The 25,538-nt window shown below is 38.8% G+C and overlaps 1 protein-coding gene across 4 annotated transcripts in view; it reads left to right on the top strand.

Annotated features, from left to right (window-relative positions):
• Positions 1-25,538, top strand: part of tln2a (talin 2a) — a 238,388-nt gene that overhangs the window by 202,658 nt on the left and 10,192 nt on the right. For all 4 annotated transcript variants that reach the window (XM_061878614.1, XM_061878589.1, XM_061878606.1 and 1 more), the window contains exons 41-54: positions 1,563-1,664; positions 2,012-2,182; positions 7,627-7,773; positions 10,101-10,202; positions 10,277-10,396; positions 10,458-10,604; positions 12,608-12,774; positions 18,057-18,240; positions 18,362-18,487; positions 18,914-19,030; positions 21,435-21,620; positions 21,710-21,817; positions 21,928-22,033; positions 24,555-24,679. In XM_061878614.1, coding sequence (XP_061734598.1) covers positions 1,563-1,664; positions 2,012-2,182; positions 7,627-7,773; positions 10,101-10,202; positions 10,277-10,396; positions 10,458-10,604; positions 12,608-12,774; positions 18,057-18,240; positions 18,362-18,487; positions 18,914-19,030; positions 21,435-21,620; positions 21,710-21,817; positions 21,928-22,033; positions 24,555-24,679 — 1,908 coding nt within the window. The remainder of the gene's footprint in view (positions 1-1,562; positions 1,665-2,011; positions 2,183-7,626; positions 7,774-10,100; positions 10,203-10,276; positions 10,397-10,457; positions 10,605-12,607; positions 12,775-18,056; positions 18,241-18,361; positions 18,488-18,913; positions 19,031-21,434; positions 21,621-21,709; positions 21,818-21,927; positions 22,034-24,554; positions 24,680-25,538) is intronic.

Raw genomic sequence — 25,538 nt, 5'->3', positions numbered from 1 at the left:
GACAAAGAAGTTGGGAAAGGTGGCAATAAATACTGATAAAGTTGAGCAATGCTCTTCAAACACTTATATGGAACATCCCACAGGTGTGCAGGCTAATTGGGAACAGGTGGGTGCCATGATTGGGTATAAAAGCAGCTTCCATGAAATGCTAAGTAATTCACAAACAAGGATGGAGTGAGTGTCACCACTTTGTAAGCAAATTGTCGAACAGTTTTAGAACAACATTTCTCAACAAGCTATTGCAAGGAATTTAGGGATTTTACCATCTACGGTCCGTAAAATCATCAAAAAGTTCAAAGAATCTGGAGAAATCACTGCACGTAAGCAATGATATTACGGACTTTGGATCCCTCAGGCGGTACTGCATCAAAAACCGACATCGGTGTGTAAAGGATATCAGCACGTGGGCTCAGGAACACTTCATAAAACCACTGTCAGTAACTACAGTTGGTCGCTACATCTGTAAGTGCGAGTTAAAACTCTTCTATGCAAAGCCAAACCCATTTATCAACAACATCCTGAAACGCTGCCGGCTTGGCTGGGCCCGAGCTCACCTAAATTGCACTGATGCAAAGTGAAAAGATGTTCCGTGGTCTGACGAGTCCACATTTCAAATTATACTTGGAAACAAAGGACGTGGTGTCCTCCAGAACAAAGAGGTAAATAACCATTCCGATTTTCATAGGCGTAAAGTTCAAAAGCCAGCATCTGTGATGGTAGGGGGGTGTATTAGATCCCAAGGCATGGGTAACTTACACATCTGTGAAGGCACCATTAATGCTGAAAGGTCCATACAGGTTTTGGAGCAACATATGTTGTCATCCAAGCAACATTTTAATGGACGCCCCTGCTTATTTCAGCAAGACAATGTCAAGCCATGTGTTACATCAACGTGGCTCCATAGTAAAAGAGTGCAGGTACTAGACTGGCCTGCTTGTAGTCCAGACCTGTCTCCCATTGAAAATGTGTGGCGCATTATGAAGCCTAAAATACCACAACGGAGACCCCCAGACTGTTGAACAACTTAAGCTGTACATCAAGCACGAATGGGAAAGAATTCCATCTGAAAAGTTTAAAAAATGTGTCTCCTCAGTTCCCAAACGTTTACTGAGTGTTGTTAAAATAAAAGGTGATGTAACACAGTGGTGAACATGCCCTTTCCCAACTACTTTGGCACGTGTTGCAGCCATGAAATTCTAAGTTAATTATTGTTTGCAAAAGAAGTTTGAGTTTGAACATCAAATATCTTGTCTTTGTAGTGCATTCAACTGAATATGGGTTGAAAAGGATTTGCAAATCATTGTATTCCGTTTATATTTACATCTAACACAATTTCCCAACTAATATGGAAAAGGGGTTTGTACATGTACTCCAAGGGGATTACTTCAAAGGAGAAAGCTTGTAGTATGGATTTGAAATAAATCTTAAGTTACACAAGTGCTGAAAACATTCCCACACACCTCGTATATCTCATTTGTTTCCTCAGAGCAGCACTCTTTCGTATGTTCTCTTTCCTAAAAAGCCACACAGGAGCAAATGTATTGTCATTTCCTTTTTTTCAGGCCCTGCAAGAACAGCTGACATCCTCCGTGCAGGAAATTGGCTACTTAGTCGACCCTGTTTCCACCGCTGCCAGGGGCGAAGCTTCACAACTAGGACACAAGGTATTTCAGGGCTTTTCACTTTACTTTATATTTAAGTAGCAGTCATGAATTTTTACTGGCGACTTTGCTGACATGTAAATGGTAAATGGGTAGTACTTGTATAGCGCTTTTTTACCCCTTTTTACGGAGCCCAAAGCGCTTTGACAGTATTTCCACACACTTGATTGATGAAATATTTGTCTACATACTTAGGCCTATGCATATCATAGCATGGGCGCTCAAGTGATTCAACGTCCATTTGTCGCAGCAAGAACCCTACTGATTTTGACTATTACCCAGTTGTGGGTCAAAGGACATGCCAACCACTGTTCATCCTCGCTTATGCGGCGGTCTGCCCCCCCCCACAGGTGACCCAGCTGGCCCGCTACTTTGAGCCGCTAATCAGGGCCGCGGTGGGCGTGGCGTCCAAGCTGAAGGACCACCAGCAGCAGATGACCTTCCTGGATCAGACTAAGACCTTGGCCGAGTCCGCCCTGCAGATGCTGTATGCTGCCAAGGAGGGAGGAGGAAACCCAAAGGTGTGATGTCTCGCTCTTCCCCTGCCTGGCATGTTTTTTCTTATCATTTCAAAGACACATTTCATTTGAACCGACATTATTATTGCAACATGATTGTTTTGTCGCACAACATAGGATATTGTGCACTATTGCGTTGAGTTTGAGTTCATTTGGAACATGCCTGCATACAACATGCTACATCACAATTTCCAGTTTCTCTATTCAACGTATTCGAAAAGGAGAAGGAAGAAGCAGAGCTTATTTATTCTTACCTCTTTTCCTTTACCTAGCAGTTGCTAACACTTTTGTTCACTTCCTGTTCTCAAAGTATTCACAATATACCATGAGTAATAACATTAAAACCAAAAATAATAATAATAATTAGTGGAGTAAGTTATATTTCATATGAATAAATAAGATTATCTCGAAAATTAATAGATGGACGGAATAAATTCAGAATGTTTATCATGATTCTTCTTTTTTGCACTTTGTAAACACTTTAATTTTAAAGAGCTTTTTGAATTTGATCATATTAGTACATTGTTTGATTTCTTTGCTTAATTCATTCCATATTTTAATTCCACATACTGATAAACTGAAGGTCTTAAGTCAGGTCTAGGCAGTTATTTTGACTTGCGGGACAAATTTAGAGAATAAAATGTGTCTGGGGGCCGGTATATCTATTTTCAGGAACACTAATACAAAACCTCACAATAATGTCTGAATGCTTAAAACGTTATGACAGACCGCCTTTAAAAAGGAAATTGAATTTTACATTTTTTTTACTGAATGAGACACCCAGAATGTACAAGAAAATAAAGAAAGTGGGATTTACAATATTAATAACTATGAACGGTAAAATACTGAATATTGACAACATATGAACGTCACACGCCCTCTCAATCGACATATTTTACAATCAAGCGAAACATAAACAAAATGCAACAAACTCAGAGAAATATAACCACGAAGGGTGACCCCCCCCCCCCCCCCCCCCACCACCTACAATCTGATACATCTGATATCAATCAATCAATCAATCAATCAATTAATGTTTATTTATATATCCCTTAATCAAAAATGTCTCAAAGGACTGTACAAACTACTACGACCACGACATCCTCGGAAGAACACCCAGTGGGCAAGGAAAACTCACACCCAGTGGGCAAGGACAACTCACACCCAGTGGGATATATCATTAAGCTTTTGAACTTTATTGTAAAAATCTCCTTCCGCGTCTGTCTCTGACACCCGCATTTCAGGCTGTCCTCTCTAGAAACACTCTGTGGAAACGCTCCCCACCCAGAGTGCTTGTTGCCTCGTCTGAGCTGCTGTGACTTGGATTACCATAGTAACTAGTATATCATGCAAAAGCACAGATTCCAACCATTGAAATACTTTGTATAGTTCAAGACTTACGGTAATTTGAAAACATCACTGTACATCATAATGGCAGCTACAGTTTCGATCTTAAAGATCTAAAAACTTATTTGGGAATGTACGGCGGGCCAGATTGAAAAGCACAACGTGCCGTGTAAGGCCTCCGGGCCTTAATTTGCCCAGGTCTGACTTAAGTGTTGTCCGAGCATACAAGTGTTTCAAATTATTATTTTTTTCCAAGATTATATTCCTCCTCTTTTGTTGAGAATAATTGTTGTATATTCTTAGGTAGCAGGTTACTATATTGTGGAATTTCAGTATTTTCGATTCAATAAATAAAGGGTTTGAATGTTCTCTATATCCAACATTATGTATTTTTCTAACTGATCTTTTTTGTAACATGGTTAATGAATAAAGCGCACATTTATTGTTCTTTCCCCATATTTTTGCACAATAACTCAGATATGGTAACACTATTGAGCAGTAGAGAATATGAAGTGATATTTGGTCTAGAACATATTTAGACTTATAATTATTGACATGTTTCTTGGCACCTTGTGTTGTATATGTTCTACGTGAAATTTCCAGTTCATCAATCATTATACCTAGAAGTTTGGTTTCATTTACTCTTTCAATTTCTATTCCGTCTATCTGTATTTGTGTTTGACATTGTCTTCTAATGTTACCAAATAGCATTATTTTAGTTTTACTGAGATTCAAAGATAGTCTGTTTTTGTCGAACCATCTTTTTTATATGTGAATGTCTTCTGTTATTATCTTCTGTGTGTTCTCTCCTGAACAAAACACTGTTGTATCTTCCGCAAATAATACCAACTTTAAATCTTTTGTAACTTTACAAATGTAATTTTTATTAAGATTAAACCAGTTTAGTCGTAGGATTGATCCCTTGGGTACACAAGAGGACATATTTAAAGTTGTAGATGTATGTTCGCCTAGCTTCACATATTGTTTCACGCATAGTATATGACTTTATTGTTTTTCCCTCAAAGTCTGAGAAAGACTAGTTCACTTCTACTCTGAGTCCAGAGATTTACGCATGTAAACCAGCAAGGGCCTCATGTAACAAGTTGATTTTCTACTAAAAATAGGATGTACAATACGTAAAGTACAAATTCAGATTATTTAAAGCCAAGCGCGTTTCTTTTTTGCATCGCAATCAACTTCAAATTAGTCCCAGATGTCGGTGCGGCGGTAATTGTTCACGTCTTTGCTGAGCACATCAATCAGTCCGAGGAATAAAAGTTGGCACTTTTTCTACCGTCACGCAGCATCACCTCTGTGTGTCGCTTAAGTATCTACAGCTTGTAGACATCTGCTTACGGCAGCTAGGTAGTTGTCGTCAGGCAAGGCACATTTTAACGTCAACATCAGTCTTGAAACATCTCAACTTTGCCGTGAAAAATTACGTAGGGCCGATTTTTATGCATAAGCAAGCTTGCTACATGTTGCCCCAGATGATGACCAACCAGAGAGACACTAAAAAAAAACGTGTCTTGAATGTTAGCAGATTAAAACAAGACAAAAGGTCTTAATTATGATATAATAATAATGATGAATTAAGCAATTAGTCATCAAACAACTGTCCAGCAGCTGTACAGTAAACATTTCATTGTAAATTTACAGCAAACAACTTGCTGTAAACATTTACAGTAATTTACTGTGAAATATCTTTAAGGCAATTTACTGTAACTGCTAAGCTGTAATGCTGCAGTTATTTACATAATGATAGGGCTAAATAATGTAACGTCATAGTTATCATTTTATAGTTAATACTCTTCTCGGTTTAACCACATACCGCAAGGCAAATGAGTATGAATTTACAGTAGTTTGTTGTGATATTAAAGAGGACCATTATTTCAGTATATTACTGTTCAGATACGCGCCACACTGTGAACCCACACTAAACAAGATTGACAAACACATTTTGGGAGAACATCCGCACCGTAACACAACATAAACACAACAGAACAAATACCCAGAATCCAATGCAGCCCTAACTCTTCCGGGCTACAATAGGGGGCAGGGTTGAGGGGGCAGGGGTTGTATATTTTAGCCCGGACGAGTCAGGGCTGCATGGGATTCTGGGTATTTGTTCTGTTGTGTTTATGTTTTGGTATGGTGCGGATGTTCTCCCAAAATGTGATTGTCATTCTTGTTTGGTGTGGGTTCACAGTGTGGCACATATTTGTAACAGTGATAAAGTTGTTTATACGGCCACCCTCAGTGTGACCTGTGTGGCTGTTGATCAACTATGTCTTGCAGTCGCTTACTGCGGCTACAAAGGCCAAATACAACATGTAATTGGGCTGGCACGCTGTTTGTACAAATAGGCAGAGGACGCCAAAGGCAGTGTCTCCACGGTGCCACCTTAATACTGCTGTTTGGGTGAAATTTCGGGAGATCGATTACCTCTGGAGGGGCACTGAAAATTGGGAGTCTCCCGGAAAAATTCAGGGTATACAAATATGATGCTTTAAAACGCCATTCATATAAAACTCGCTGGCTGCACCAACATTAAATTTTCACATCAAGGTGTGGGCCGCAAAATAACGTCTCGCGGGCCGCGTGTTTGAGACCCCTGATGTACAGTATTGACTAAAAAGTAATACTGGGGTTTATTTATTTTTCTGTTTACCCAAATACAGTACCTCAAAGCAGTGATAGTAACGCAATATGAAATGAAACGGAAACAAAATTAGCATATTGTGCCAAAGTTAATTCATGTCAGCAATTCAACTTTAACTGTGAACTTAATATGTGATATAAAGTCATTACATGCAAAGTGAGATACGGTAAGCTTTTATTTGTTGTCATTTTGATGATTATGACTTAACGTTTTTGAAAACTCCACAATTTCTGAAATGTTTAAGTCAAGGTTGTCACAAGCTGCACGATATTGACATTTTTTTTTAGTTTCACCTCTATTTGCAAATCTATTTCCTTGAAGAAATGGTTGTTTTAAATGATGATGACAAGTACAGATACTGTATATATAGTCTTATGTTAACATGGAATTTTCCGTTATTGTTAGATGTCATGGGGGGATAGATGGATTATTTTTTAATGCCATTGAAACTTCCAGTTTTCTGGAATGCATCAGCAGTGCAGCTCTATATTCCAGCTGCTTCTTTTGCCTCACGGCGGTCATTCTAAAGTGCAGGTCAAGGGCCATTTGTGGTCCACTGCTGTTTTTTGTAGACTCTCTGCACCTAAAAAAATACAATAAACACAACAGCTAAAAAATATGACGGAAAAAAAATAATAAAAAACTCTTACGAGATAAGGGTCTTAATTAGAGTTTTCCCTTTCTGGCAGTATCGGATTACAAATCATGTTTTTGACATAGATGCCTATATCGAATCAAGAATCGATTTTCTTACCCCCAAGAATTGAATCGTGTGGTTCCCAAAGATTCATAGCCCTATTTTTCATACCTGCTATTGTTCCCTGTTTGAGTCATTTCACTTATCCAAGTTTTTTCTAACATTCCACACCACAAAATAATAAAAGTACGTATGCTTTGTGCTGTTATTGTATCAGATCAATATGGGTATGAGAAAATGATCCAGAATCCAATATTGGTATTGTTTCGGAAATTAAAAAGTTGTATCGGGACACCACTAATTGTATCATTGTGGGGGGGAAGGGGAGATACTGAAAGGTGAAATATTAAAGGGAAACATTTTTCTTAGAAAACCTGACAAGAAAATGAAAAATATGAAATAAAATGAAAATTAGGTTGGGAGAGTGTATATTACAGGAATACATTATAGATATTATTGAAATAAAATCATGATATTGTGAACATTTTTAAAAAGTGTACTGTACGGAGAAAAGGTAAATTCAAATAATATGCTTTGGGCTGTTGCTGTTCTTTAAATTCTGTATACATGACTTCATAGCATATCATATAACATGTTTGGTTTACATTATGTACAATGATCATTTCAGTATGTAGCCCTCAGGAAAAGAGTCAGCCCTACAGTAACTCACAGTTGCCTCTTGAGGAACAAAATGTAATTGTTAGCTACAAAGGCTTCATCATGGCCCTTGTACTCTGCTAGGCGTCCCACACGCACGACGCCATCTCCGAGGCATCCCAGCTCATGAAGGAGGCGGTGGATGACATCATGGTGACGCTGAACGAGGCCGCCAGTGAAGTAGGCATGGTGGGAGGGATGGTGGACGCTATTGCCGAGGCCATGGCCAAGGTGAGTCCGTGTTTACCTTTTACGCACCAGTTTTAGTCACTATTTTACCAGTTTGGCACCGAACAGCTGCAGCTTTTACTTTTTAAATCATGCAGAGTTTTTATAATGTGATCTGTGTGATGTGATAAGCAGTCTAAATTAGCAGACGAGCTGTCGTGTGTGCAGTGCAATCACATGTTTTTTTATAGGCGATGCTATTTTAAAGCTGTGATCACATCTTCACCAGACCTTTAGCAGCCTTCAGCTGTGCAAGTGCAGCTAAAGGCACAAATAACGCGCGATTCAATGGGAATTCAAAAACTTTGCATCCACACTGATGACAAAATGCTCATTTTGGATTTATACCATTAGAGCAGCATACAGTGGGGCAAAAAAGTATTCAGTCAGCCACCGATTGTGCAAGTTCTCCCACTTCAAATGATGACAGAGGTCTGTAATTTTCATCATAGGTACACTTCAACTGTGAGAGACAGAATGTGAAAAAAAAAATCCAGGAATTCACATTTTAGGAATTTAAAGAGTTTATTTCCAAATTATGGTGGAAAATAAGTATTTGGTCAACCATTCAAAGCTCTCACTGATGAAAGGAGGTTTTGTCTCAAAATCTCACGATACATGGCCCCATTCATTCTTTCCTTAACACGGATCAATTGACCTGTCCCCTTAGCAGAAAAACAGCCCCAAAGCATGATGTTTCCACCCCCATGCTTCACAGTGGGTATGGTGTTCTTGGGATGCAACTCAGTATTCTTCTTCCTCCAAACACGACGAGTTGAGTTTATACCAAAATGGATACATGGATGATACAGCAGAGGATTGGGAGAATGTCATGTGGTCAGATGAAACCAAAATAGAACTTTTTGGTATAAACTCAACTCGTCGTGTTTGGAGGAAAAAGAATACTGAGTTGCATCCCAAGAACACCACACCTACTGTGAAGCATGGGGGTGGAAACATCATGCTTTGGGGCTGTTCTTCTGTTAGGGGGACAGGACGATTGATCCGTGTTAAGGAAAGAATGAATGGGGCCATGTATCGTGAGATTTTGAGCCAAAACCTCCTTCCATCAGTGAGAGCTTTGAATGGTTGACCAAATACTTATTTTCCACCAGAATTTACAAATAGATTCTTTAAAATTCCTACAATGTGAATTCCTGGATTTTTTTTTCACATTCTGTCTCTCACAGTTGAAGTGTTCCTATGATGAAAATTACAGACCTCAGTCCTCATTTTAAGTGGGAGAACTTGCACAATCGGCTGACTAAATCCTTTATTGCCCCACTGTATATTAGAACAGTGATCCTCAAACTCACTCCATGTAGTGGTACACCAAGGAATCACCTAATTAAATATACTAACAGTGTTACTGTTCAAACTGTTTGTAATGTTACAGTGGGCAAAATATTAGATATAATGTAGCTGTTTTAATAGAACCCCTGCCTTGTATTTAATGAATATTTAGGCCTACTACGCTACTGTATTTTAATGTTGGTCATTATTGTGGTGCTTTGAGAGCAAAGTGTTTTCTGAGGTAGTGGTTCTGAGGTGAGTTTGAGAACCACGGCATTAGACGGATAGTGTTTTGATACCTGCCTTGTAATAGATCTCATTAATCTGTGTTTTATGAAGTAATTTTGTGGGTCATTTATCATACTAATATAGTTGATTTTTGTTTGGGGAGTAACCTGATATGTGAAGATTATTTACACATTTAATAATGTATTTTGTATTATGCTGCCATGTAACAACATATTGTGTAATGATGTGTTACTACATACATGTAGTAACGTCACATTTTTTAAGAAGATGTTACACATGGCAAAAGGTTATTATTAAATGGAGGTGCTGCACCTTTTTTTTTTCGTATAAAATGTAACAATTTGCTGCATCATGTAGAAAAACATCGCCTTCATCAACAATGTATAAGAATCTAGTCCGATGTTTTATTGGTCAAACATAAATCTAATGTAATTTTATAGATTGTTTTGGAAAATGTTGTTTCAGGCTAGATTACAAAAGTTACACTAAATCATTACATAATACACTATTACAACATAATGTTGTTTTTATTTTGTATTTGTAATTCTCCATGAATTAATGTTATTATTACTTTTTATTATAATTATTATTGTTAAATTATAATTATGACAAAGTGAAGGCATTATTTAGAAAATATTAGCGCATTTATCATGTTTAAATGCAGAATAATTTGACTTTTTTTTTATTTAGCACTAACTATAGTATTATGACCTAATTTTGGGAGGCATAGTATGGATTTTTTTTTTTTAGAGGCAAAGCAATATAAATTATCATCTGTCCTCGTGTAGCTGGATGAGGGAACGCCACCTGAACCGGAGGGCTCCTTTGTGGACTACCAGACCAGTATGGTGAAACACTCCAAAGCTATTGCAGTCACCGCCCAGGAAATGGTACAAATCGTCCTCATAGCATCATTGGAAGACTTTTCCCTAGTTAATGATATTGCGTTGTTTTTGTGACTCAGATGACCAAATCGGTGACGTGTCCGGACGAGCTGGGGAGTCTGGCCTCTCAGGTGACCGCAGACTTCAGCCAGCTGGCGGTGCAGGGGCGCATGGCCGCCCACACGGCCGAGCCAGAAGAGGTACGAGTCCTGAAGTACAACAAGTATGGCATGAATTTAAGTGTGTGTGGGTTTTTTCCAGATTGGTTTGCAGATTAAGACCAGAGTGCAGGAGCTGGGCCACGGATGCATCTTCTTGGTCCAGAAGGCCGGAGCGCTGCAGATTACTCCTTCTGACAGCTTTACCAAACGAGAACTTATCGACTGCGCCCGTGCCGTCACAGAGAAGGTACCAATCATACGTGGTTTAAGAAGCAAAACAAAAGTGTACATTACCTTTACTGTTAATATGTTCTATTTTCAGAAATTAATACTTGATTCAGTCTATCAACATTACAATAAGATCACATTGGACTGCTGCTTTTTAGTTTGTCATTTTTGATATTTTCTGTAACTCAAAGTAGATTTCGTAGGAAATCCTTAAAAAAAAAAAGCAATGACTTTTAAAATTGACTATTTTTGAGCAACATTGACTGTCACTGTATAGGCATCACAACTATGAACGAACACATGTGGAGTTATGTACTTAACAAAATAGGGGAAATAACTTAAAACATGTTTTGTATCCTAGTTTCTTCAACATAGCCACCCTTTGCTCTGAATACTGCTTTGCACACTCTTGGCATTCTCTCGATGAGCTTTAAGAGGTAGTCACCTGAAATGGTTTTCACTTCACAGGTATGCTTGAAGTTCATCGAGATAATGCCAGGAGTTTGCAAAGCAGTAATCAGAGCAAAGAGTGGCTATTTTGAAGAAACTAGTATATAAAACATGTTTTCAGTTATTTCATCTTTGTTAAGTACATACAGTGGGGCAAAAAAGTATTTAGTCAGCCACCGATTGTACAAGTTCTCCCACTTCAAATGATGACAGATGTCTGTAATTTTTATCATAGGTACACTCCAACTGTGAGAGACAGAATGTGAAAAAAAAAATCCAGGAATTCACATTGTAGGAATTTTAAAGAATTTATTTGTAAATTCTGGTGGAAAATAAGTATTTGGTCAACCATTCAAAGCTCTCACTGATGGAAGGAGGTACTGGCTCAAAATCTCACGATACATGGCCCCATTCAATCTTTCCTTAACACGGATGAATCGTCCTGTCCCCTTAACAGAAAAACAGCCCCAAAGCATGATGTTTCCACCCCCATGCTTCACAGTAGGTATGGTGTTCTTGGGATGCAACTCAGTATTCTTCTTCCTCCAAACACGCCGAGTTGAGTTTATACCAAAATGGATACATGGATGATACAGCAGAGGATTGGGAGAATGTCATGTGGTCAGATGAAACCAAAATAGAACTTTTTGGTATAAACTCAACTCGTCGTGTTTGGAGAAAAAAAAATACTGAGTTGCATCCCAAGAACACCACACCTACTGTGAAGCATGGGGGTGGAAACATCATGCTTTGGGGATGTTTGTCTGCTAAGGGGACAGGACGATTGATCCGTGTTAAGGAAAGAATGAATGGGGCCATGTATCATGAGATTTTGAGCCAAAACCTCCTCCCATCAGTGAGAGCTTTGAATGGTTGACCAAATACTTATTTTCCACCATAATTTACAAATACATTCTTAAGAATTCCTACAATGTGAATTCCTGGATTTTTTTTTCACATTCTGTCTCCCACAGTTGAAGTGTACCTATGATGAAAATTACAGACCTCTGTCATCATTTTAAGTGGGAGAACTTGCACAATCGGTGGCTGACTAAATACTTTTTTCCCCACTGTAACTCCACGTGTTCATTCATAGTTTTGAAGCCTTCAGTGACAATCTACAATGTAAATAGTCATGAAAATAAAGAAAACGCATTGAATGAGGAGAAGGTGTGTCCAAACTTTTGGCCTGTACTGTACAAACACATATACATGTACAGCATATGAGGTAGATCACCTTGACTTGGTCATTTGATAAATAGCTCGCCTGCTGATAAGGTGTGGGTACCCCTGGTCTAAGGCAACACATTGATATTGGCCATAGAAAAGTTAAATAGACATATTGACGGCCAAGAAAGGAGGCATTTTGGAGTTTTGTGTTTGTTTGTTTTTTAGCAAAAAAATGGTATTGTGGTCGCTGCATGATTATTTTCCAATACATAATCCCACAAACAAAGGAAGAAGAAAGTACTGTGAAAACCCTATTTTCGTTGTGTGACACTAGTTTGAAAATGTGCTTCCTGTCTGTCGCCCTGAGCCGCTTGATTACAGGCTGTCATTGCGTGTCCTCAGGTGTCTCTGGTGCTGTCGGCGCTGCAGGCTGGCAACAAGGGCACACAGGCCTGCATCACGGCAGCCAGCGCCGTGTCGGGCATCATCGCAGATTTGGACACCACCATCATGTTCGCCTCCGCCGGCACTCTTAACGCGGAGGACGACGAGTCCTTCGCTGACCACAGGTGGGGGCAGGAAATGTTTGGATGTGTTTTATTGACTGTGGTTACGTTTCACCAGAAGGTGACGGGATGACTTAGCACAGGCAAACAAGGAAGAGGCAGCGTCTTCACCGTTAGGAACTACAAATTACCCTCGGAGCAAGCAAGATGAAATGTCTCTTCTTTCAATATTTCTCTCTGAAACTATTTTTTGGGGTGACAATAAGAAGACAAAACTCTATTGTCACCCCGAGCAAAAATATAATCCAATATCGGAATGTGAAATTGTTTAATGAAATATTTCCCTGCGTTCATCCAGAAGCATGGAAGTGAGAAGGCAGAGAAGGCTCACTGTTAAAAACTGTGGAAATCGATTAGTTCAATGGTGACACAAAATAAGATTTGACTTTAATGTAACAAAGCATTTCAAAATGCATAATAAGTTTTGTATTATTAATACTATTAAATAATTTATAACATTTTTATATATTTTTTATCAACTGTTTATCACAGCTAATGAATGATGTTGTAAATAAATCTGATATTAAAGGTTTAATTCTAAACATACATTTAGCAATAGAAATACTATTATAACTAGCAGCGGTAATAAAAGTCATAGTACTGCATGACTGTATACCCATTTTAATATACTGTAGTTTTTTTTTGTTTTTTTTGCAGCAGTTGTTATTTTTCATAAATATAAAACATATGTATTTTTTTGTAATTAAATATAATTATATTAATCATATAATTCTAAATATATAGAAATATAGCGTTTTTAATTGCAGCAGTTGTTATTTTTCATAAATATAAAACATATTTAAATGTGTTATAATTAAATATAATAATAATATTACACATATAACAATACAGATACAATTAATATTACTACTATTAGTAGTAATAGTAGTCATAACACTCCATGACTATATACCCGATTTGGCGCTATTTTAATATTTATTTTGTTGGTCTTTTTTATTGCAGATTTTGTAGGGATTATCATAACAATAAAATGTATTCAAATGGTATAATAAAACATCTAATAATATTAAAGGTATAATTGTAAATATTTAAGTAAGTATTATTGTTGTTGTTATTACTAGTACTAGTAGTAATAATAGTCATAATACTCAATGACTGTATATCTGATATTCCGCTAATTTAATATTACTTATAGTGTTGTTTTTGTTATTGCAGCTTTTGTAATTATTACTATAACCATACAATATATTGAAATGTTAGAATGAGATGTAATAATAATGAAGGCATAATTCTAAATATTTAACAATAAATACTATTGTTATTATTACTAGTAGTAGTAGTAGTAGTAGTAGTACTAATGGTAGTCATAATACTCCATGACTTTATACCTGTTGTTGCGGCAATTTAAAATAATTGATAGCGGGGATGTCAAACTAATTTTAGGTCAGGAGCCACATGGAGGAAATGTTATTCCCATGTAGGCCGGACTGGCATAATAACTAAAAATACATCTATGACAACTTCCGACTGTTTTGTTTGTTTTACTTTGACCTAAAATGGAAAAAGCACATTTGGAAAATGTACAAATCTAAAATAATCCTCTAGACAAAATACTTCAAGTTAGTTGAAAATTCTGAGGAAAAAATTGGTGGAGTTTCAAAAACACCATGAAGAACACAATGAACTTAGACTTAATCTCAGTGTATCTACAAAGTGATTAAACTTTGAAAAATAAAACAAAATAAAGCATGAGTAAAAACTATTCTATGTATCATCTACCTCATTTGTCATTTCCACTGTTCACTTTCTTCAAATTTGCACAGAAGACAATCATTTTCACAGAACTATATCAATGTGCAGTGTCTCATGCAGCATTTTAAGTGGGTTTACTCTCCATCCATCCATTTTCTACCGCTTGTTCCTTTCGTGTTTGTTTTACGTTGGGTCGAGGTAGAGGAGTCACAGCCCCGCTTTACCGTGTACTTTTTGCTTGGTATACTTGCTCTCCCCGGTATAAACAATTGGCTTGCCTTTCAGAATTGCTATTGCGACATCCAGTGGCCACATTTAGAACAGCAGTTTCTCTCAATTTTACACTTCGCAAAGTCTTGTCGTGAGCCGCATGTTCGACCCCTGATTTATGTAGCGTAGATTTTTATTTTATTGCAGCTGTTGCTATTATTATTATTATTACCATTGTTATTATTATTATTATTATTATTATTTTGGTTGCTATATGGAAATGTTATTAAATGTAATTATATCAAATTTATAATTCTAAATATTAAAAAATAACATTATTATTATTACTAGTAGTAGTAATAGTAGTCATAATACTCCTTATTGTATAACTTCTGTTGCACCATTTTGATATTATTTACATTGTTATACTATTTTTTTTTATTGCATTTGTTGTAAAAATACTGAACTAGTTTTATATTTGAAATACTAAAATTATTATTAGCAGTTTTAATATTTGTCATAATACTTCATGGCTGTATACAGTACACGCCAAAAGTTTGGACACACCTCATTCAATGTGTTTTCTTTATATTCATGACTATTTACATTGTAGATTTTCGCTGAAGGCATCACAACTATGAATGAACACATGTGGAGTTATGTACTTTTTAAAAAAAAAAGGTGAAATAACTGAAAACAAGTTATATTCTAGTTTCTTCAAAATAGCCACCCTTTGCTCTGATTACTGTTTTGCATACGCTTGGCATTCTCTCGATGAGTTTGAAGAGGTAGTCACCTGGAAGGGTTTTCACTTCACAGGTGTCATAGTTTTTATGCCTTCAGTTACAATCTACAATGTAAATAGTCATGAAAATAAATAAAAGGCATTGAAATGAGAAGGTATGTCCAAACTTTTGGCCTGTACTGTATGTACCCCATGTTATGCCTTTTTTATTTTATTTATACTGTAGCTTTTTATGTGTGTTTTTTTTCATCTGTTGTAATTCTCATTATTATAAAAAATAATTGAGAGCTTACAATAATGAAAATAATACTACTAAAGAAATGTATATCAGTATTAATATTATTGTTTTATCCATCCATCATCTTCCGCTTATCCGAGGTCGGGTCGCGGGGGCAGCAGCCTAAGCAGGGAAGCCCAGACTTCCCTATCTCCAGCCACTTCGTCTAGCTCTTCCCGGGGGATCCCGAGGCGTTCCCAGGCCAGCCGGGAGACATAGTCTTCCCAACGTGTCCTGGGTCTTCCCCGTGGCCTCCTACCAGCTGGACGTGCCCTAAACACATCCCTAGGGAGGCGTTCGGGTGGCATCCTGACCAGATGCCCGAACCACTTCATCTGGCTCCTCTCGATGTGGAGGAGCAGCGGCTTTACGTTGAGCTCCTCCCGGATGGCAGAGCTTCTCACCCTATCTCTAAGGGAGAGCCCCGCCACCCGGCGGAGGAAACTCATTTCGGCCGCTTGTACCCGTGATCTTATCCTTTCGGTCATGACCCAAAGCTCATGACCATAGGTGAGGATGGGAACGTAGATCGACCGGTAAATTGAGAGCTTTGCCTTCCGGCTCAGCTCCTTCTTCACCACAACGGATCGATACAACGTCCGCATTACTGAAGACGCCGCACCGATCCGCCTGTCGATCTCACGATCCACTCTTCCCCCACTCGTGAACAAGACTCCTAGGTATTTGAACTCCTCCACTTGGGGCAGGGTCTCCTCCCCAACCCGGAGATGGCACTCCACCCTTTTCCGGGCGAGAACCATGGACTCGGACTTGGAGGTGCTGATTCTCATTCCGGTCGCTTCACACTTGGCTGCGAACCGATCCAGTGAGAGCTGAAGATCCCGGCCAGATGAAGCCATCAGGACTACATCATCTGCAAAAAGCAGAGACTTAATCCCGTGGCCACCAAACCGGAACCCCTCAACGCCTTGGCTGCGCCTAGAAATTCTGTCCATAAAAGTTATGAACAGAATCGGTGACAAAGGACAGCCTTGGCGGAGTCCAACCCTCACTGGAAACGTGTCCGACTTACTGCCAGCAATGCGGACCAAGCTCTGACACTGATCATACAGGGAGCGGACTACCACAATAAGACAGTCCGATACCCCATACTCTCTGAGCACTCCCCACAGGACTTCCCGAGGGACACGGTCGAATGCCTTCTCCAAGTCCACAAAGCACATGTAGACTGGTTGGGCAAACTCCCATACACCCTCAAGAACCCTGCCGAGAGTATAGAGCTGGTCCACAGTTCCACGACCAGGACGAAAACCACACTGTTCCTCCTGAATCCGAGGTTCGACTATCCGGCGAAGCCTCCTCTCCAGTGCACCTGAATAAACCTTACCGGGAAGGCTGAGGAGTGTGATCCCACGATAGTTGGAACACACCCTCCGGTCCCCCTTCTTAAAGAGAAGGACCACCACCCCGGTCTGCCAATCCAGAGGTACCGCCCCCGATGTCCACGCGATGCTGCAGAGTCTTGTCAACCAAGACAGCCCCACAGCATCCAGAGCCTTAAGGAACTCCGGGCGGATCTCATCCACCCCCGGGGCCTTGCCGCCAAGGAGCTTTTTAACTACCTCAGCGACCTCAGCCCCAGAAATAGGAGAGTCCACTACAGATTCCCCAGGCACCGCTTCCTCAAAGAAAGACGTGTTGGTGGGATTGAGGAGGTCTTCGAAGTATTCCCTCCACCGATCCACAACATCCGCAGTCGAAGTCAGCAGAACACCATCCGCACCATACACGGTGTTGATAGTGCACTGCTTCCCCTTCCTGAGGCGCCGTATGGTGGTCCAGAATCGCTTCGAAGCCGTCCGGAAGTCGTTTTCCATGGCTTCCCCGAACTCTTCCCATGTCCGAGTTTTTGCCTCCGCGACCGCTAAAGCTGCACACCGCTTGGCCCGTCGGTACCCGTCCACTGCCTCCGGAGTCCTATGAGCCAAAAGAACCCGATAGGACTCCTTCTTCAGCTTGACGGCATCCCTCACTGCTGGTGTCCACCAACGGGTTCTGGGATTACCGCCACGACAGGCACCAACAACCTTGCGGCCACAGCTCCAATCAGCCGCCTCGACAATAGAGGTTCGGAACATGGTCCACTCGGACTCAATGTCCCGCACCTCCTTGGTGACATGTTCAAAGTTCTTCCGGAGGTGTGAATTGAAACTCTCTCTGACAGGAGACTGCCAGACGTTCCCAGCAGACCCTCACAATTTTTTAGTATTAATATTATTGTTTTATTGTTTTCATTATAGTAGTAGTCATAGTCATAATACAGTATGTTTGTTTCCATCTTTTGCATTCTGTTCCTTGACCATGACACTTTTGTTTTAGAGAGAACATTTTAAAGACGGCCAAAGCTTTGGTGGAGGACACGAAGATGTTGGTGTCTGGTGCCGCTTCCGGTCAGGACAGGTTGGCTCAGGCGGCCCAGTCTTCTGCCAAAACCATCACCCATCTCACTGATGTGGTCAAACTGGGAGCCGCCAGCATCGGCTCAGACGATCCAGAGACTCAGGTTGGTCAGCTCAACAGAACTTTAGGATACTCTTTTCCATATGCAGTAATATTCAACCACTACTTCTTAAATGTCCCATTATCCCTCATAATCTCATAACCCTATCTGGCCCGTGCTGTAGGTGGTTCTGATAAATGCCGTCAAAGACGTCGCCAAGGCACTGGCGGAGCTCATCAGCGCCACCAAGTGTGCCGCCGGCAAAGCAGCAGACGACCCGTCCATGTACCAGCTGAAAAGCGCCGCCAAGGTGAGCGAACCATAATGCCTGGAACACATGATTTATATGCTGGGCTCATACGCACACTCCATTTGGTACACCTGCATATCAAATGATATCCAGAAAATATAATAATAATCATGTATTACACATTTACATATTTTTATGCAGCAGCCAAGTCTACCATGGATTCTTGAACTAAATCTGCCTTTTATGCATATCTGTTTAGCCACCTTTATAGCGTAAAGGCACGATATAATCACCTAATACATATTCACTATATTATTAGTGACAATCTACAATGTAAATAGTCATGAAAATAAAGAAAATGCATTGAATGAGAAGGTGTGTCCAAACTTTTGGCCTGTACTGTATTTCATATATACAGTAATTATATCCATTATGAGTAGTAGTTTAATATATTAGTTTATAATTTTCTGATCATTTCCCTCACAGGTGATGGTGACCAACGTGACGTCCCTGCTAAAGACAGTCAAGGCTGTGGAGGATGAGGCCACACGAGGCACCAGAGCGCTGGAGGCCACCATTGAGTGCATCAAACAGGAAATGGCGGTGAGGACACCTGGATGATTCTCCCGTGTAGTCCATCCATGGAGCTGTCACGCCAAATTTCTTCCCCCTTACAAAAACCTTCCCCCCCCATTTACTTCCGGGTCATGATTAATACAGACATTTTGTTAACGCTATATTATAAAAATATAACGCTATATTATAAAAATACAGACATTTTGTTAACGCTATATTATTAAAAAAACGAAACAAAAAAACAATTTATAAACACAAGCTATGGGATGACGCATTTACTTCCAGGGTCACGTTTCCTCTTATGTCATCCCATAGCTTGTGTTTGTAAATTGTTTTTTAAATTTTTTTATAATATAGCGTTAACAAAACGTCTGTATTTTTAGAATATAGCGTTATATTTTTGTAATACAGCGTTAACAAAACGTCTGTATTAATCATGACCCCGGAAGTAAATGGGGGGGAAGGTTTTTGTAGGGAGAAAAAATTTGGCGTGACAGAACTCTTATGCCGTCGCTCGTTAGTCTATGCTGCAACTTCACTGTTACAAAAAGTAATATTTTTTATCACAGATTAATTGACCTATGGCAGCAGTTTGTGCACAGTTGGCATTACTTAGAGTAGTTGAGTTTATTGTAGCATAGCTCAGCGTAGCCTATTTTATGTTAAATTATATTACTGATTGATTGAAACTTTTATTAGTAGATTGCACAGTACAGTACATATTCCGTACAATTGACCACTAAATGGTAACACCCCAATAAGTTTTTCAACTTGTTTAAGTCGGGGTCCACGATAATCAATTCATGGTCATTGTTTTATCTTTGAATAGCCGAGTTGACCTTGTGTTTTTAGCATAGCTAAGCTTAGCATCATTCAATTTAGTTAACCTTAGTTGATTTATTTTAGCATAATAAACTTAATTTAAGCTTAGTTCAGCATACCGCATTTCCTTGAATTGCCGCAGGGCATATAGTTATGCGCCTGCCTTGAATTACTGCCGGGTCAAACTCGCTTCGCAAAATAATTAGCGCATACCAAGGAAATACGGTAGTTGAGTTTAGCATAGTTTAGTTTAGCATCTATGAGCTCAGTTTTACTTACTATAGTTTAGTTTATTTTAGCATAGTTGAGTTTAGCATTGCTCAAGTTAGTTTAGCAGAGAAGAGTTTTGATTTTGTTTAGCATAGTTGAGCTTAGTTTTTCTTAGCATAGTTACTAACTTGAGTGTAGTATAGCTGAGTTTAGCATAGTTGATCTGATACCTGTTTAGCTTAGTTGCGCTTAGTTTAGCATAGCTGAGTTTAGCATAATTAGGCTTACCGTATTTCCTTGAATTGCCACCGGGAGCGCTAATTAATTTAAAACCTCTTCTCACTCCTGCGCTTACCAAAGGCATGCGGTAAAAGTAAGCATGCGCTAATTATTTTAAAACCTCTTCTCACGCCGGCACTTACCAAAGGTATGCGGTAAAAATTTGAGTGTGATGTAAGCTTGGACCTTAAATCCTACTGAATAGCTCTTAATCTTCTTATCTTTATGCGATTTTAAATTACCGGTATTGAAATCAGCCTCCTCCATTTTGAAAATGATGACAGGGGAAGTGTCACTCGTGACGTCACGAGTTTGAGCAGGCGGTAATACTAAGCATGCGCTAATTATTTTGGGAAGCAAGTGTGACCCGGCAGTAATTCAAGGCAGGCGCATACTATATGCACTGCGGCAATTCAAGGAAATACGGTAATTCTGCATAGCTTAATTTACTTGAGCTGATTTTACAGTAGCATAGCTTAATTTATCCTATCGTAGTTTTTCTTTGTTTCAATTAATTTATATCAACATAACTTAGCATACTTTACCTAAGCTTAGATGTTTTTATTGCATTTTAGCATAACTTTGTTTAGCATAGTGTGGCGTATTGTCCCTTAGTGAAGTTTAGACTTAGACTCAGACAAACTTTATTGATCCAGAAGGGAAATTGTTCCACACAGTAGCTCAGTTTCAAAGGATGAAAAGGGTAAGGAGGATGGAAAGGATAATGCAGATATTAAGTAGACTAAAAGTGTACCATAGTAGCAATATAAAATGTAACATATATGTAATATTTACATTTTATACATACAGTATATAATATATACTGATATATTTATTATATTTTTATGTAATGTGTACAATATTTAAGAAATCCCAATTACCATGTTAGTTTATCATAGCTTAGCTTGGCCTAAAAAAAACAATGATATCTCAGCTCATATATCTAAGGATTTACAGTTTATTGCTTAAAATTATTAACAATACTTGAAAAATGTCAATATATCATCCAAAAATATCAACTAATATTATTAACTTCCTGATTAGATTGTCTTCTAAAACAATTTACAACATCTGTACACAGTATGTCAAATTACATTTACCTGATGTTTCTCCCCCTCAGTTATTCCATTCCAGGGACCCCCCTATCAAAACAACTACACCTGAAGAATTCATCCGCATAACCAAAGGCATCACCATGGCGACGGCTAAAGCCGTGGCTGCTGGGAACTCTGCCCGGCAGGAGGACATCATCCACACGGCCAACCTGAGCCGCAAGGCCATTTCCGACATGCTCGCCAGCTGCAAGGTTCTTTTCTTTAGTCTTCTTTAGTCGTCTGTCATGTTGTGGTGAACTTCAAGTGCCAGCCTTACAGTGTTGACTATGTTGTTATGCAGCAAGCGGCTTACCACCCTGATGTCAACGAGGAGGTGAAGAACAGGGCCCTGAGGTTCGGATCAGAGTGCACTGTTGGGTACATTGATCTGCTGGAACAAGTACTTCTGGTGGGTTTTCCTCTCAGCAGGAACAACCTTTTAAGCTAGTTTGCTAGCAACTTACTTTTTACGCCCTCACAGTTTGTATTCTCAAGTGTGTTGCCTAATTTTTTTCCCAGGTGTTGCAGCGGCCCACACCTGAGCAAAAGCAGCAGCTGGCAGCGTGTTCGAAACGAGTGGCCGGAGCCGTCACCGAACTCATACAGTCTGCAGAGGCCATGAAAGGTAGGACCACATACAGAATGCAGAATATAATATTTACCCTTAAAATGTTCACCAATCAGCAGCACTATTTTGGCCCAAATATAAGACAGTATTTTTCCCCAATTAAAAAAAAAAAAAAAGACAATTTGTCCTACATTTGGGGTAGAGTTTTATTTATGCATAATAAAACAAACAAATAGCACCAAATGACTTCTCTTTCCAAGCGAGTTTGAGCTTTTCTTCCTGTCACACACACAAACACACGCTGGATAAAACGTGTCTTACAGGTGTTTGAGTAATTTGGCAGACAACAGAAGATGAGCTTTGATGCTAATTTTCTAATGATGGTGATAAATCATAATTTTATCTTTTTTGTAGCCAGAAAAAGCGATTTCTACGAAAACAGGTCTTGTCTTGGATTAACTCAGATTTATATCAATAACTTTACAGGGTCCATTTTTCTTTCAAGTTTTGTTTAGTAGGTTTTGTTTGTACATTTATGAATTTTTTTTTTTCATTGACTTATATTAATAATGTAGACTAACTAGACTCTATGAAACATACATATTTTACATCCAGTTAGAAGTTTATGTGAACACAATTACATGTGACAACGATCTTAAAAATAAATAAAAGAATATGAGTTCAAATGTATAATTCATATTGATTGCTTTTTTAAAGTCATACAATATAGATTTGCTTTATCATAAAAATAATACTGTAGAATTATGAGACCGTGCAAGAATTGGGGCTGCAGTTATCAATTATTTTAGTAATCGAGTAATCTGTCAATTTGTTTGTTTAATCGAATAATTGGATAAAACAAATTATTGCTTCAGAAAACAATTAAAATATACAACAATTTTTCAGTTTTTTTTCCAAATAAACGCACATCAACAACATTGAAATTGCACTTTTAACATGTGTGCATAAAAAATATTTAAAGTTGCAAAAACTCTATACCATGGGTGTCAAACTCTGGCCCGCGGGCCAAATTTGGCCCGCCGTGTATTTTAATTTGGCCCTTGAGGCAAAATCAAATTAACATTACCGCTGTAACACCGCAATTTCTCACACTTGCCAATCCTCCCGAAGTTCAGTGCCCCTCCCGAAAATCTCCCGGGGCAAGCATTCTCCAGATTTTCACCCGGACAACAATATTGAGAGCGTGCCTTAAAGGCACTGCCTTTAGCATTCTCTACAACCTGTCGTCACGTCCGCATTTCCTCCATACAAACAGCGTCCCGGCCCACTTGCATAATATATGCGGCTATTACACACACATAAGTGAATGCAAGGCATACTTGGTCAACAGCCATACAGGTCACATTGAGGGTGGTCGTATAAACAACTTTACGACTGTTACAAATATGCACCACACTGTGAACTCACACCAAACAAGAATGACAAACACATTTCGGGAGAACATCTGCACTGTAACATAACATAAACACACAACAAATACCCAGAAGTCCTTGCAGCACTAACTCCTTCGGGATGCTACAATATATTTTGATATTTACCTCAGAAGGCTGCAAATAGAAAAGAGGCATTACATTTGTATTTAAATTTTATTTGAAAAGCCATTGATATTTTGTAATTATTATCATTATTATTGAAGCTCGAATTTGCATGCCACTATAAAGTTACTGTATATAAGCCTTGCTTGTTCAATGTTCAATGCAAATCTTGTTTGGGTCCTTATTAAAAGGTTAAATTGTTCAACCTTGGCCCGCGGCTTTGTTCAGTTTTAAATTTTGGCCCACTCTGTATTTGAGTTTGAAACCCCTGCTCTATACAGTCCAAATTATATACATTTGTATTAGTCACACTCAAACCATTAATCAAAGCAACAGAATATTAATTAAAACTTTTTTCTAATCAATTAACTGTTGCAGCCCCAGCCAGAATGATCCAAAATAAAGAAAAAAGCTTGCTTTGGTGATGAGCGCTTGTCAAAAATGCTGTTGTGGTCTACAGGAAGCAGCTTGAACAAAATATATTTTTTGTATTATTTGATTAATCAACATCAACATTCAAACACCAAAGTAGCCTTATTTCTTTATTATTTGAATACGACTCCTGACCCATTGTTTTAGCTGTGCACTAAAATCTAGCTCATTCCCCTATCAAAGTGGCACTAGTGAACGACATCAACAGTACCATGATTAAAGATCGTAACACTTCTCTCACTCTTCTGTCACATTGCTTGTTTCCCTCGAGACAAGCTTTTGCTAACACTCCTATGTCCTCCTCTTTTTCGCCACAGATGGAGGTAAGTTTGCGTTGTTCAATTTCTGTACTGCGACTGATACCACCGACTGTGAGATGCTCCACACTTTCTCATAACATCAATTCATTTCATCCCATTTCGAGTCGGCTCGCCGTCCGTTCCTCTTTGTTTTGGGCGCCCACATCATCACATCGTGCGTGTTGCTTAGTCATGCATGAAATGTGCGGATGTTGAGTGAGGCATGATGATTAAGCCCTACCGCAAATTTCCCTAAATAATTTTCCAGTTTTATGACACACTTTTCTGCAGGTTCTGAGTGGGTGGACCCAGAGGACCCCACTGTGATCGCAGAGACGGAGCTGTTAGGGGCGGCGGCGTCCATCGAGGCGGCCGCGAAGAAGCTGGAGCAGCTCAAACCTCGAGCCAAGCCTAAGGTGAGACACAAGCTAATAGTCCTCCAATAAGCACACCAGGTTGGTCTTTTCTTGTATTTAGTCAAGTCACTTACAAAAGGTAAACGTGGTAGGCTGTAGGCTACTAGGAGCGAGCAGCTACACAACAGCAAAGCACATAATAGCACACAAGCCAGATGTAGGTGATAAGTGTCTTTATTTGAACAATATTTTAGTCTAAGGATCACATTTGTTAATATAAAAAAGTATCAAATAGTTGCATATACAGTATAGTCTCCAAGGCTGAAGCGTGTTAGAAAGTATCCAGTAGCAAACGTGTCCGCATCATTCAACTTACTGTGTCATGAACTTAACTATTGTGGCCACTAGGTGTTGCAAAAAAAGAAAACATACCATTGCACTTCAATTTAAGATGGCATAAGTCCATTCCAGACAGTAATATAAATAGTAAATAATAGTTTTTAATACCGACCATTGTTCTGTGTTAGACTCCTTTCACTTAATCAAAATATTTTCCAACATTTCACACTACAGAATAATATAAGTATGTACTATGATTCATGCAGATATCGTATCTAATCAAAATTGGTTTCAGCCAACAGTCCAGACTCTAAATCATTATTGTATCTGATGTGAAAAGGTTGTATCGGAACACCCCTAAATATAATAAAAATAAAAGAGATATTAAGAAGTAGGATCATATACATTGTTTTTCTACTTATTTTCGGACATCTAAATTTGGTAGAAGCTAAAGATTATGTTTTTATAAGTAATTAAAATAAAAAATAATTGCAAAATATCAAACACGATATATCAATATTATGTAAAATGTATTTATATTATGTCATATTAATATTATGTCTGTAAATATAGAGCATCC

This window comes from Nerophis ophidion, linkage group LG02 (assembly GCF_033978795.1).
Source record: "Nerophis ophidion isolate RoL-2023_Sa linkage group LG02, RoL_Noph_v1.0, whole genome shotgun sequence".
NCBI lineage: Eukaryota > Metazoa > Chordata > Actinopteri > Syngnathiformes > Syngnathidae > Nerophis > Nerophis ophidion.
Note: the sequence above shows the minus strand (reverse complement) of the source record. Positions and strands in the feature narration are given on the sequence as shown.